Below are 13457 nucleotides of genomic sequence, written 5' to 3' on the forward strand. Positions count from 1 at the left end.
GTGGCAAATAGTGATGCGATTGCGACCTGGGTAAGAAGAGAGGCCTTCAGACTCACAAGTGAAGCCTTTGCAGTTTCAGTAAATGGGGACGATAATGTTGATTGTCATCGTCTTCAACCAATCAGATCTTTAGTTTGACATGTTGGCCGTATTCTTTGACCTATCAGAGCCTTCTAGCTGGCCTACGAGTGCGTCAGCAGTGTGGTCTGCAGTGAGGTGCAGCGTGATTGGTCGGTGGGCGAGCATGTGACTATTGTGAAACTTAAAGTAGCTATCAGAACTTAGTCGGAGTAGTAAGACTTCAAATTGAAAGATATGGAAGAAATGATGACATTTGTAGCGTTTTGCTTGGTGCTTTTTTTAACCTAGCTTTGTTTTTTTTTAACACTCAATGGCTGAAGGAGGAGAAACGGATTTGTGAGTTGCTTTTGTTTCTTTAACAAAGCATCATGGTCTGGAGAAATGAGGATGGTGTGGTGATTTCTTCAGCCCTGTTTGAATCAGTGGGGAACAGCTAGCTAAACGCTGCGGGGGGGGGGGGGTTCGTAGCGTGTTGGATTTCCTGCTAAGCTAGTTTAGCTTAGCCCAGAACACACATGCGGTGCCTCGGCTGTTTTTTGTTTTGTTATGAATAAAGGAATGATGACTTGACTAATTTCTATATACTCTGTCAGTTAAAAGGTTGTGTGTTAACAGCCAGGTCAACCCTACATTTACAAAAGATAATTGTACACAGATTAATAATAATTTCGGAGGTGATGAGTGGACCCGTACAAAAGGCTTTGAACGTCTTGTCATTTTAAGACTGTATGTGAGAGACGCCTGCAGCTCTGCCTCACCAAACATCCAACATGACAAAGATGTTTCTGTTAGAGTCCTGGAACAAGATAAAAGGTGTGACCGCTGGCGACGTGTCATCAGTACATTCAGTACATTTTCACTGAAGCTGCCTGTTTCTATAAGTGAACAGCTCGTCTGCAGGCCTCAACACATCTGCTAGTCTTATGCTACACAGCTGTATATCTATTTATTGTATTTCATTCTCCCAGAGGCCTCTCTGATACAGACTGCTTGTGTTTCTCATAATGGCTCCATTGTTTCATGCTGCGTCGACGTTTATATTTTCTGAAATGTTTGAACAATTAATTGATGTTACGCTGACGTTCATGGTTCCCAGACAGTGGCTCTGACTTTTCCTCCTGCTCCAACATGAGGTTCACTTCCTTCTCTAAACCTCAGCTTTATTAGAACCGTCGTATACACACAGGTATACATACCAGAGACTGTATAGTGGACGTAGTCGCCGTGACGTCACCCGTCGGTTTGAGGACTGCGGTTTCGGGGCCTTGAGTTCGGCATTTTGGGCCGTCGCCATCTTGGCTTGTTTGCAACCAGTGGACGGAAGTGACCATATTTGGACAGCGGAGGAGTAATGATGCTAAGCAGTACACCTGCTTAGCATCATGCGTGTTAGCATTGACATTATGATCATTTTAGCATGCTAACGTTAGCATTAGCATGGTCCTATGGCCTAAAAATAAGGCTAGGGTCCAAGAGGTTAAAGAATAATAAATAAGAGTAAAAAAAGACCGCCTGACCTTTCCTTTCATCGCCATTATCAAACTTATTCACAAAATAATCATCAAAGAACGATTAATTTAATAGAAGAATGAAATCAAACACATTCATGCTCCTAACTCTAATGATCCAGAGGGATGTTGTTTGTTTATATATATATATATATATATATATATATATATATATATATATATATATATATCCTCTTATCTCTTGAGTGTTCTCATCACAGATTGGCTGCCTTGGTTTTACTGCGGTGACTTCACCCCACGAACAACGTGAGCAATGAGCAGTGCTGCAGCGGCAGTGAGCGGTCGGCCTGTTGCATCATGCTGGAAAGAGCCAGAAACCAGAGCCATGAAGACGGTCGGTCACAGAACATCCCACATGTTCTTAAAATAATATCATAAGGACAAAATACAACCTTACTTGGTAACACTTTATAATAACTACACAAGTATGAGTAAACACTTAATTCATCATTTAAAGAGCATTGTTCCTACATTAACACTCATTAGTATGCAATTCATAACAACAGTTATAAATGTTTTATTCTTGACTAATAAGCTCGTCTATTATGTGTTTGGTGATTGTGTTTTCATACTTTATAAATGATGGATTCCCCTTTTGTAAATGAAGTATTATATATATATTACAAACCAATTATTTGGATGTGCATTATTCATGCAGTTATATACATAATGGTTTAGATATGCACCAATGGTTAATGTTAATATATGATCATGAATATGGGTACAATATGTCCATGACAACCCTACAACAACGGTTGTTGAGATATTTAAGTCAGGGCCAAAGTGGCTGGTGGAAAAATTGACCCAACTCTTATTATACAACGCTCTGCCTCAAGGAGAGTTTGACCATCTGATAGGAGGGGGGGAGGAGCGCCCACTCTGTTTACATTTCTGGAAACCACCACCGCTACAAATAATAATAATAATAATATATGTAATAAAATCTATAATAATAATATATTTTATAATTAATAATATTATAATATATAATAATACATAATATATAGTATAATATATATATATATATACATTAATATATTAATAATTAGTATTGTGCTGGAAAGTTAAGATGGCCTAAACAACACACACAATTTTTTTATTTTTGAAGTATTTGTACATTCACGTGAGTAAAATATCGGAGTACTTCTTCCACCTCTAGATACCTGTATTTGAACAGGAGCCTTCGGCTATTTCCGTTGTGTCATCCTCGTACTGTCCTCGAGCCTTCTCCTCGTGTACATAGACGATCTTTCTTCTTCTTCTGACGACATCGCGCGTGAGGTAGCCGAACCCAGCAGCGGAAGGTCGCTCCTGATTGGTCGGCTGGGTGTCGGACTCGGCGGTGGCCGTATATATATAATCTGTGAATATGCAGCACCGAGTCGGCAGCAGAGAGAGACGTGCTTAAGCGTCGCACATGTAACGGAAGAAACCGAATAAAGAGCGTGGAAGGAATGAGAGGCTGAGAAGACGAAGAAGAAGAAGAAGAAGAAGAAGTAGCAGGTAGCAGAGTCATTTCTTCTTCTTGAGAGCTGAAGGAGAGCCGGCATCGGCGGGAAAGAACATATTTGTGAGTAAGATTTCATCTTTGATTGAAGCGGCGCGTGGAAGGCGGATGTTACAAATGAGCCGTTAGCCGGTGGAATCAAAGAGTCGTTCGTTAAACCCCCCCCCCCCAAAAAACCGTACTTAATGGAGCAATATGTCACATTCTGACCATGAATAAGCGGAATAACTACATTTAGCTGTGTGAGGACGCGTGTGTGTTGTCATGGGAGCTTCACCTTTCTTTGTTTACATAGCCGGCATAACCTCGCGTGCTTCTTAGTGCGCGCTGGTGCACGTGAGAGCGCGCCTCACTTGCTAGCTTACATGCCCGCTGCGCTCATATGGAGGTTACAGCCGATGACGTCGCGGGAGACATGTTGAGAGCCGTCAAGAGGCAGTCGCATGCTAACACAACCCCCCCGGTGTACCGTCCACCCCGTCACGATTTTAGTGTAGTTTCTTTTTAGCATGCTAGCATTAATGCTAAGTAGCTTTTAACGTGCAGCAGAGGTTGATGGCAATGTTATTAGTTTTGCAGGTATTTGGTCATCAGGTTACATTAATTGAGGCTTATCTGAATGTGTGAATTACATTTTTAGGGCTAATATTTAGCACTGACGTCACTGCAAGGTGGAAGAAGTACTCGGATACTTGGGTAAGAGTAAACAAAATAGCAATATTACAAAAAAAATATGTCCGTTACTATTTAAAAGTCTTAATTCCAAATTTGTCAAAGTACGAAAGTATTACATCAAAATGTACACACAAAAAAATAATTCAATATGCAAAATGGTCCATTTCATAATAATGTATGTTTATGTAATTGCATTATAATTAGTGATGCATTGATGCTGGTTGGTGTGGGGCTAATTTCATGGATATTTAAATACATCAGAATGTGTTTATTTTTAATGTCATTAATAATAAGTACAATATTTGCCTCAGTGTAACAGAGTAGCAGACATTAACCTCTTGTTACATACTAGACCTTTTACTTTTTATTAACAGACGTCTCTGTGCAGAGAGGGAGTCGTCTGCAGCGTCCATCCTGTAGACTCCGGTCAGAGATGTGTTAGTGGGTTTACTGCTGGACTCGTTGGTCTCCTCCGGTGGGCCGATGGTGAAGATCTCATGAGCCGGTGGCAGATGGTTGAGTGCAGGAGGCCGTCGGTGCAGGTGCTCGGTGGGCCGTTTCATATCTTCATTATAGAAGGAAAAAGAGATGGTGTCCCTGTAGTCAAATGACACCAGCAGCTGGATACGACTTTGGGCTTTGCTATATTTGCTGCAGAGGAATATGACTCTTGTAACAGCAGGGGGGGGGGATCTTTATTTACTGTTTTGCAGAAGCACCGTTTCATTTGATGGATTAAAAAGAATCTTTGTCGCACATGTTCAAACCTCAAACGTGCATGTAAACGCGTTATGTCACGACGTTCTTCTTCTTCTACAGTTTTTAGTGAACCCTCCGTTTGGTTTTTCCCATCAGAAAAAAAACCTAAAATAAAAGACGACTTGGTTTTGATTAGTTGTTGTTTTTTTTATACCTTTTTTCTTTTAGGAATAAATAAAAAATTCTTTCAAAAAAAATCCTAAATATTAAAGTTTATTTCTTAGTAAAAAAGAAGATAAAAAGTGTGGTGACTGTCACAGTCATTGATTATTATTATTTTTTATTAATCTCTGAAAAACTGAAAGTCTTTTTTTAAATGATTGATTCTCAGTCTGCTGTTGAGGTGTTGATGTGTCGGTCTGGTTTCTTTTGTACTGTGCAGATTGTGCGATTAGATATGTGAGAGTGTGATGTTGCGTCATCAGAGGACGTTGATGTGTGTTTTGTTTCTGTAGTGGTTGACGTCGTCGTCGTCGTGCGCTGACCGACTGATGGAGCGAAGAAACCACAAAACGTTCACGTTGAACAAACTGCAATCAGAGAAATTCAAAAAGAGTCAGAAAAAAGCCAAGTTCCTGATTTAAAAGTCAAGTTAGAGATGACGTCTGACCGGCAACGGTTTTTCTTGTTGTTGTTTTAGTTAATTATTGTGTTTTTAAATTTAAAATCTGAGCTTGTAACCAGAACCTGCATACCTGTTAGGGCTTGTGGTTGAAGGTGGATGTGTTTGGTGTGCAGCTTGTGGTTGAAGGTGGATGTGTTTGGTGTGCAGCTTGTGGTTGAAGGTGGATGTGTTTGGATGAATAAACTGTGTTTGTTCAGCGTTACTCAGCTCTGTTTCTTGGCGGACGCATTCTTTTAGTGCTTCTGCTGCCAAACAAATGAAGGAAAACCAATTATTATCCAGTCAAATCAGTTCAACAAGGAAACTGGGCCAGTAGTGCTGCACGTAGTACTGTGTGTGTGTGTGTGTGTGTGTGTGTGTGTGTGTGTGTGTGTGTGTGTGTGTGTGTGTGTGTGTGTCCAGTAAACCCTTTGGCTATGAAACACCCTCTGGTCTGGGCTTGCTTCCAGCCTCTGCACTGCTCTTATATAACCTTCTTTATCTCTTCCTCAACCTCTGTCTGTCTGTCTGTCTGTCTGTCTGTCTCTCTCCGTCTGTCTGTCTGTCTCTCTCTCTCTCTGTCTCTGTCTGTCTCTCTGTCTGTCTGTCTGTCTGTCTGTCTGTCTGTCTCTCTGTCTCTCTCCGTCTGTCTGTCTGTCTCTCTCTCTCTGTCTCTCTCTGTCTGTCTGTCTCTCTCTCTCTGTCTCTCTCTGTCTGTCTGTCTCTCTCTCTCTGTCTGTCTCTCTCTCTCTGTCTCTCTGTCTGTCTGTCTCTCTCTCTCTCTCTCTCTCTCTCCCTGTCTCTCTCTCTCTCACACTCTCTCCCTGTCTGTCTCTCTCTCTCTCTCACACTCTCTCTCCCTGTCTGTCTCTCTCTCTCTCTCACACTCTCTCTCCCTGTCTGTCTCTCTCTGTCTCTGTCCCTCTGTCTCTCTCTGTCTCTGTCCCTCTCTCTCTCTCTCTCTCTCTCTCTCTCCCCCTCCCCCTCCCTCCCTCTCTCATATATTCATGTATTCCTTCTGTCGGTGGTGTCACGCTCATGTTCTGGTCTGTGTAAGCATGACTCTGCAGATTGACTGCCCCTCCCAGTGATTTCCCGGTTGTCATGGTGCTCCTTGTTTTAACTCTTTGACCTCGTCCTCTCGTTAACCCCTTCCTGCCTCCACAAACACTCGTCTGTCGGCTCACTTTAACACAGAGAGACTGTGTGTGTGTGTGTGTGTGTGTGTGTGTGTGTGTGTGTGTGTGTGTGTGTGTGTGTGTGTGTGTGTGTGTGTGTGTGTGTGTGCTGCCCATTGTAACTGGCTCTAACAATGATGAACTACTTCTCCTTTACTCTGCTTTCTCTCAGATAGTAGTGGTGATAGTGGGAGTTATCTTGACGTTGCATTGATAAAGATATGATAATAATGTTATGATTAATAATGTCTCTTTTGTCTCCTCAGATAAATATGGATCGTCATGATAAAGAAATTATCCCCGGAGACGTTTTGCCCGTCGTGATCATCGGTAAGAGAACACACACACACACACACACACACACACACACACACACACACACACACACACACACACACGGCTGATTCATGCAGCGAGAAGGAAAAATCTTTTTAAAGGAGAAAGCCGGTAGATGTGTAGAAAACTGTGACACAGCACAACTCCCCTTTTTCCTACCTTCTCCCAAGCACCTGAATGCACCAAAAAAACCCAACCGTTCGCTGTGTGAGCAGCATTACAAGGTAACTATGAGGTACAAACACCTCCAGTGCAACTGGATGGAAACAAAAATATATACATATAAATATAAATGTCATATTGATCTGCCCAAAAGAATTAAAGAGAAGAAGAAGACGTGAGCGAGGAGCGTCTCAGTGCAACTTATTCCAGCTTAAGCAACAGGTTGCCGAACACACGCTGGTTGCTAAACACAACAATATCCTTAGAAAGTGTTGACATTAGCCACATGTGGTGTTGTGCAACATTTGGAGGCTGGTGCTTTCCCAGCAGAGAGAGGATGATGATGATGAATTTTGACAGATTTAAGATATTCAGGTGTTTTTTTTGTGCGCCTGAGGTCAGAGTTTATTCAGTTGGTCGTAGAAACCGTCACTCAGAACGTGACTGTGTGAAATGCATTCGTCATCATGAGCAGGCGGGTTGGGAGCGTCCGCCGCTTTGCATTCTGCTGAGTCACCGGCTGGGTGTACAGGTCACTGTGTGCCACGCAAAACCTGCCGAGTCATGCTGCAGCACCACACAGCTCCATGACAGCGTGCAGATGAAGCGTTTTAGCCGTTTTTATTGAGACTTTTTAAGAAATGCAGAAGTCAGATCATAACCCCCCCCCTAACTGCACACAGTAACAGCAGTTGCCAGTGCAACTGGAAACCAGTCCCGTTGCTTCCACTGCAGCAGCCTGCCGGTCTCGTTGAAGCTCACCTGTCTGTCTCTCTGTGTCTTTAAGGGAACGGCCCGTCGGGGATCTGTCTGTCCTACCTGTTGTCGGGTCACACGCCCTACCTGTCGCCCGGGGCGTCTCACCCAAACCCGCTGCTGCACAGCAAGCTGAGGGAGCAGCCTCACCTGTCGCTGCTGGAGCAGGTACGTCGGCCAATAAAGTTCTATCGTGAACACGTGTAAAAGGGGAGGGGCCTGACGGTCTCTCTTGTCTCCCTGCCCGTCCCAGGACCTGGAGTACCTGTGCGAGGGTCTGGAGGGCCGCTCGTCCAACCCCGTGGCCGTGCTCTTCGACTCGCTGCTGCTCCCCGACAGCGACTTCGGGCTGGACCACACGTCTCCGCTGGCGTGGCGGTACGAGCCGGAGCGGGCCATCCCGCACCTGGTGCTGGGGAAGGGTCCGCCTGGAGGGGCGTGGCATGTACGTACAGCTCCATATAATATAATTATTATTTAAATAAATAATGATTTATAATATTTTATTATTATAAAAGTATATTATAAAATTTATAATAATATTTATTTAGATAAATAACTATTTATAATATTTTATTATTATTTATATAAATAATATTTTATTATTATAAAAATATATTATAATATTTATAATAATACTTATTTAGATAAATAACAATTTATAATATTTTATTAATATTTAAATAATAATTTATATTGTATTATTATAAAAATATATTATATTTATAATAATACTTATTTTGATAAATAACTATTTATAATATTTAATTATTATTTAAATAATAATTTATATTGTATTATAAAAATATATTATAACAATACTTATTTAGATAAATAATAATTTATAATATTTTATTATTATTTAAATAAATAATAATATTTATTATTATAAAAATATATTATAATATTTATAATAATACTTATTTAGATAAAAAATAATTTATATAATATAATTATTATTTAAATAAATAATAATTTATAATATTTTATTATTATAAAAATATATAGATATAAGTTTTAGTGAGTTTAAAACTGCAGAAATTAGGTAAAAGTCTGTATTTTTATTTTGACTCAATTCTCTGTTTTTAAAAGGTAGTATTGATGATAATGTGTGTACTTAGTGTGTGTGTGTGTGTGTGTGTGTGTGTGTGTGTGTGTTCCCAGGCCATGGAGGGCTCCATGCTCACCCTGAGTCTGGCTAACTGGATGGATCTCCCTGGACTGAAGCTGAAGGACTGGATGAGAGAGAAACGCAGGTTTGTCCTCAGTCAACACTTCAGTTGACTCTCGTGTTTAAACACACAGCGGAGTCAATAAAACACTCAGGACTCAGTCCTCACGTCTGCTGCTCTTCTTCTGGTCCAGAGAGGCTCGTTACTCTGAACCTTTAACCCTCTGAACCCACTGCGCTGGTTTTTCTTTGAACTTCTCTTTCATTGAAGCAGGAAGTCCAGCACAAAGACACGGTGTGTTCATGCGTGACTCTCTTCCTTACTTTGTTTTTCAAATGACTCCCGACTGATTTACATCACAAGTTGTCATAACCTGATAAGCTCTTTACACCAACAGTGGTCCTACAACACCTGTTTTAATCTATATCTATATCTATACATATAGATATATAGATATATATATTAGATATAGTATAATGTGTGTATTATTATTATTATTTTATTCCAGAAATGTCCGCAATGACCGCGCCACACCGGCAGAGATAGCCTCGTACTACCAACACTACGTTTCCCAGATGTCCCTGGAGGAGAACTTTGCCTGCGGAACCACCGTCACCTCGGTCACCAGACGGCCCGGCGGCGACCAGGAGGGGGCGCCGCCCTGCTGGAGAGTGACGGGACTGCAGCGCAGAGAGGGGGAGGAGCTAGGAGGTACAAAAAGTCAACCCTCCTGATTACAGCGCGTTGTTTTTAATACGTGAATGAGCGCCGCGTGTTGACCTTCACTTCCTGGTTCCTCTCCTCCCTCCTCCTCCCTAGATGGCTTCGCTGTGTCGGAGGAGGTGCCTTTCTCCATGTTGGCCCACAACGTGGTTCTGGCGACGGGGACCCACGACATCCCGGCCCGGCTCGGCGTGGAGGGCGAGTCGCTGCCGTACGTCTGCCACTCCTTCTGGGAGCTGGAGGCGGCCATCTCCCGCGGCGAGCTCGACCAATCGTCGGACCCCGTGCTGGTGGTGGGGGCGGGGCTCACGGCGGCCGACGCGGTGCTGGCCACCCACCACCTGAACACGCCGGTGTACCACGCCTTCAGGCGCTCGGTCAACGACCCCGGACTCATCTTCAACCAGCTGCCCAAGCTGCTCTACCCAGAGTACCACAAGGTGAGGGGGGCCGGACCGAGACCTCTAGTGTCACGGGTCCACCGTCATTCACCACCACATTAATGGATTCACTTCAGTCTTTAAACCCGTCATTCACCTCCACATTAATGGATTCACTTCAGTCTTTAAACCCATCATTCACCTCCACATTAATGGATTCACTTCAGTCTTTAAACCCATCATTCACCTCCACATTAATGGATTCACTTCAGTCTTTAAACCCGTCATTCACCTCCACATTAATGGATTCACTTCAGTCTTTAAACCCGTCATTCACCTCCACATTAATGGATTCACTTCAGTCTTTAAACCCATCATTCACCTCCACATTAATGGATTCACTTCAGTCTTTAAACCCGTCATTCACCTCCACATTAATGGATTCACTTCAGTCTTTAAACCCGTCATTCACCTCCACATTAATGGATTCACTTCAGTCTTTAAACCCATCATTCACCTCCACATTAATGGATTCACTTCAGTCTTTAAACCCGTCATTCACCACATTAATGGATTCACTTCAGTCTTTAAACCCATCATTCACCTCCACATTAATGGATTCACTTCAGTCTTTAAACCCATCATTCACCTCCACATTAATGGATTCACTTCAGTCTTTAAACTCGTCATTCACCTCTACATTAATGGATTCACTTCAGTCTTTAAACCCGTCATTCACCACATTAATGGATTCACTTCAGTCTTTAAACCCGTCATTCACCACATTAATGGATTCACTTCAGTCTTTAAACCCGTCATTCACCTCTACATTAATGGATTCACTTCAGTCTTTAAACCCGTCATTCACCACATTAATGGATTCACTTCAGTCTTTAAACCCGTCATTCACCACATTAATGGATTCACTTCAGTCTTTAAACCCGTCATTCACCACATTAATGGATTCACTTCAGTCTTTAAACCCATCATTCACCTCCACATTAATGGATTCACTTCAGTCTTTAAACCAGTCATTCACCACATTAATGGATTCACTTCAGTCTTTAAACCCATCATTCACCTCCACATTAATGGGTTCACTTCAGTCTTTAAACCCATCATTCACCTCCACATTAATGGGTTCACTTCAGTCTTTAAACTCGTCATTCACCACATTAATGGGTTCACTTCAGTCTTTAAACCCGTCATTCACCACATTAATGGGTTCACTTCAGTCTTTAAACTCGTCATTCACCACCACATTAATGGATTCACTTCAGTCTTTAAACCTGTCATTCACCACATTAATGGATTCACTTCAGTCTTTAAACCTGTCATTCACCACCACATTAATGGATTCACTTCAGTCTTTAAACCCGTCATTCACCACATTAATGGATTCACTTCAGTCTTTAAACCCGTCATTCACCACATTAATGGATTCACTTCAGTCTTTAAACCCGTCATTCACCACATTAATGGATTCACTTCAGTCTTTAAACCCATCATTCACCTCCACATTAATGGATTCACTTCAGTCTTTAAACCCGTCATTCACCACATTAATGGATTCACTTCAGTCTTTAAACCCATCATTCACCTCCACATTAATGGGTTCACTTCAGTCTTTAAACCCATCATTCACCTCCACATTAATGGGTTCACTTCAGTCTTTAAACTCGTCATTCACCACATTAATGGGTTCACTTCAGTCTTTAAACCCGTCATTCACCACATTAATGGGTTCACTTCAGTCTTTAAACTCGTCATTCACCACCACATTAATGGATTCACTTCAGTCTTTAAACCTGTCATTCACCACATTAATGGATTCACTTCAGTCTTTAAACCTGTCATTCACCACCACATTAATGGATTCACTTCAGTCTTTAAACCCGTCATTCACCACATTAATGGATTCACTTCAGTCTTTAAACCCGTCATTCACCACATTAATGGATTCACTTCAGTCTTTAAACCCATCATTCACCTCCACATTAATGGATTCACTTCAGTCTTTAAACCCGTCATTCACCACATTAATGGATTCACTTCAGTCTTTAAACCCATCATTCACCTCCACATTAATGGGTTCACTTCAGTCTTTAAACCCATCATTCACCTCCACATTAATGGGTTCACTTCAGTCTTTAAACTCGTCATTCACCACATTAATGGGTTCACTTCAGTCTTTAAACTCGTCATTCACCACATTAATGGGTTCACTTCAGTCTTTAAACCCGTCATTCACCACATTAATGGATTCACTTCAGTCTTTAAACCTGTCATTCACCACCACATTAATGGATTCACTTCAGTCTTTAAACCCGTCATTCACCACATTAATGGATTCACTTCAGTCTTTAAACCCGTCATTCACCACATTAATGGATTCACTTCAGTCTTTAAACCCGTCATTCACCACATTAATGGATTCACTTCAGTCTTTAAACCCGTCATTCACCACATTAATGGATTCACTTCAGTCTTTAAACCCATCATTCACCTCCACATTAATGGGTTCACTTCAGTCTTTAAACCCGTCATTCACCTCTACATTAATGGGTTCACTTCAGTCTTTAAACTCGTCATTCACCACATTAATGGATTCACTTCAGTCTTTAAACTCGTCATTCACCACATTAATGGATTCACTTCAGTCTTTAAACCTGTCATTCACCACATTAATGGATTCACTTCAGTCTTTAAACCCGTCATTCACCACATTAATGGATTCACTTCAGTCTTTAAACCCGTCATTCACCACATTAATGGATTCACTTCAGTCTTTAAACCTGTCATTCACCACATTAATGGATTCACTTCAGTCTTTAAACCTGTCATTCACCACCACATTAATGGATTCACTTCAGTCTTTAAACTCGTCATTCACCACATTAATGGATTCACTTCAGTCTTTAAACCCGTCATTCACCACATTAATGGATTCACTTCAGTCTTTAAACCCGTCATTCACCACATTAATGGATTCACTTCAGTCTTTAAACCCATCATTCACCTCCACATTAATGGATTCACTTCAGTCTTTAAACCCGTCATTCACCACATTAATGGATTCACTTCAGTCTTTAAACCCATCATTCACCTCCACATTAATGGGTTCACTTCAGTCTTTAAACCCATCATTCACCTCCACATTAATGGGTTCACTTCAGTCTTTAAACTCGTCATTCACCACATTAATGGGTTCACTTCAGTCTTTAAACCCGTCATTCACCACATTAATGGGTTCACTTCAGTCTTTAAACTCGTCATTCACCACCACATTAATGGATTCACTTCAGTCTTTAAACCTGTCATTCACCACATTAATGGATTCACTTCAGTCTTTAAACCTGTCATTCACCACCACATTAATGGATTCACTTCAGTCTTTAAACCCGTCATTCACCACATTAATGGATTCACTTCAGTCTTTAAACCCGTCATTCACCACATTAATGGATTCACTTCAGTCTTTAAACCCGTCATTCACCACATTAATGGATTCACTTCAGTCTTTAAACCCATCATTCACCTCCACATTAATGGATTCACTTCAGTCTTTAAACCCGTCATTCACCACATTAATGGA

General features: G+C 41.5%; 1 protein-coding gene across 2 annotated transcripts in view; it reads left to right on the top strand.

Moving 5' to 3' along the window:
• Positions 1 to 2987: 2987 nt before the first annotated feature.
• The window catches only part of osgn1 (oxidative stress induced growth inhibitor 1), a 12761-nt gene continuing 2291 nt past the window's right edge, over positions 2988 to 13457 (top strand). The window contains exons 1-8 of one of the 2 annotated variants that reach the window (XM_068722257.1): positions 2988 to 3180; positions 4167 to 4334; positions 6600 to 6663; positions 7619 to 7755; positions 7841 to 8032; positions 8752 to 8843; positions 9268 to 9470; positions 9579 to 9922. In XM_068722257.1, the coding sequence (XP_068578358.1) occupies positions 4290 to 4334; positions 6600 to 6663; positions 7619 to 7755; positions 7841 to 8032; positions 8752 to 8843; positions 9268 to 9470; positions 9579 to 9922 (1077 nt within the window). In that variant the 5' untranslated portion in view covers positions 2988 to 3180; positions 4167 to 4289. The remainder of the gene's footprint in view (positions 3181 to 4166; positions 4335 to 6599; positions 6664 to 7618; positions 7756 to 7840; positions 8033 to 8751; positions 8844 to 9267; positions 9471 to 9578; positions 9923 to 13457) is intronic. The other variant, XM_068722258.1, reaches the window with a different exon arrangement.

This window comes from Cebidichthys violaceus, unplaced genomic scaffold, assembly GCF_023349555.1.
Source record: "Cebidichthys violaceus isolate CVI_PGR_0920_01 unplaced genomic scaffold, fCebVio1.0.p SCAF_29, whole genome shotgun sequence".
In the NCBI taxonomy this organism is placed as follows: Eukaryota; Metazoa; Chordata; class Actinopteri; order Perciformes; family Stichaeidae; genus Cebidichthys; species Cebidichthys violaceus.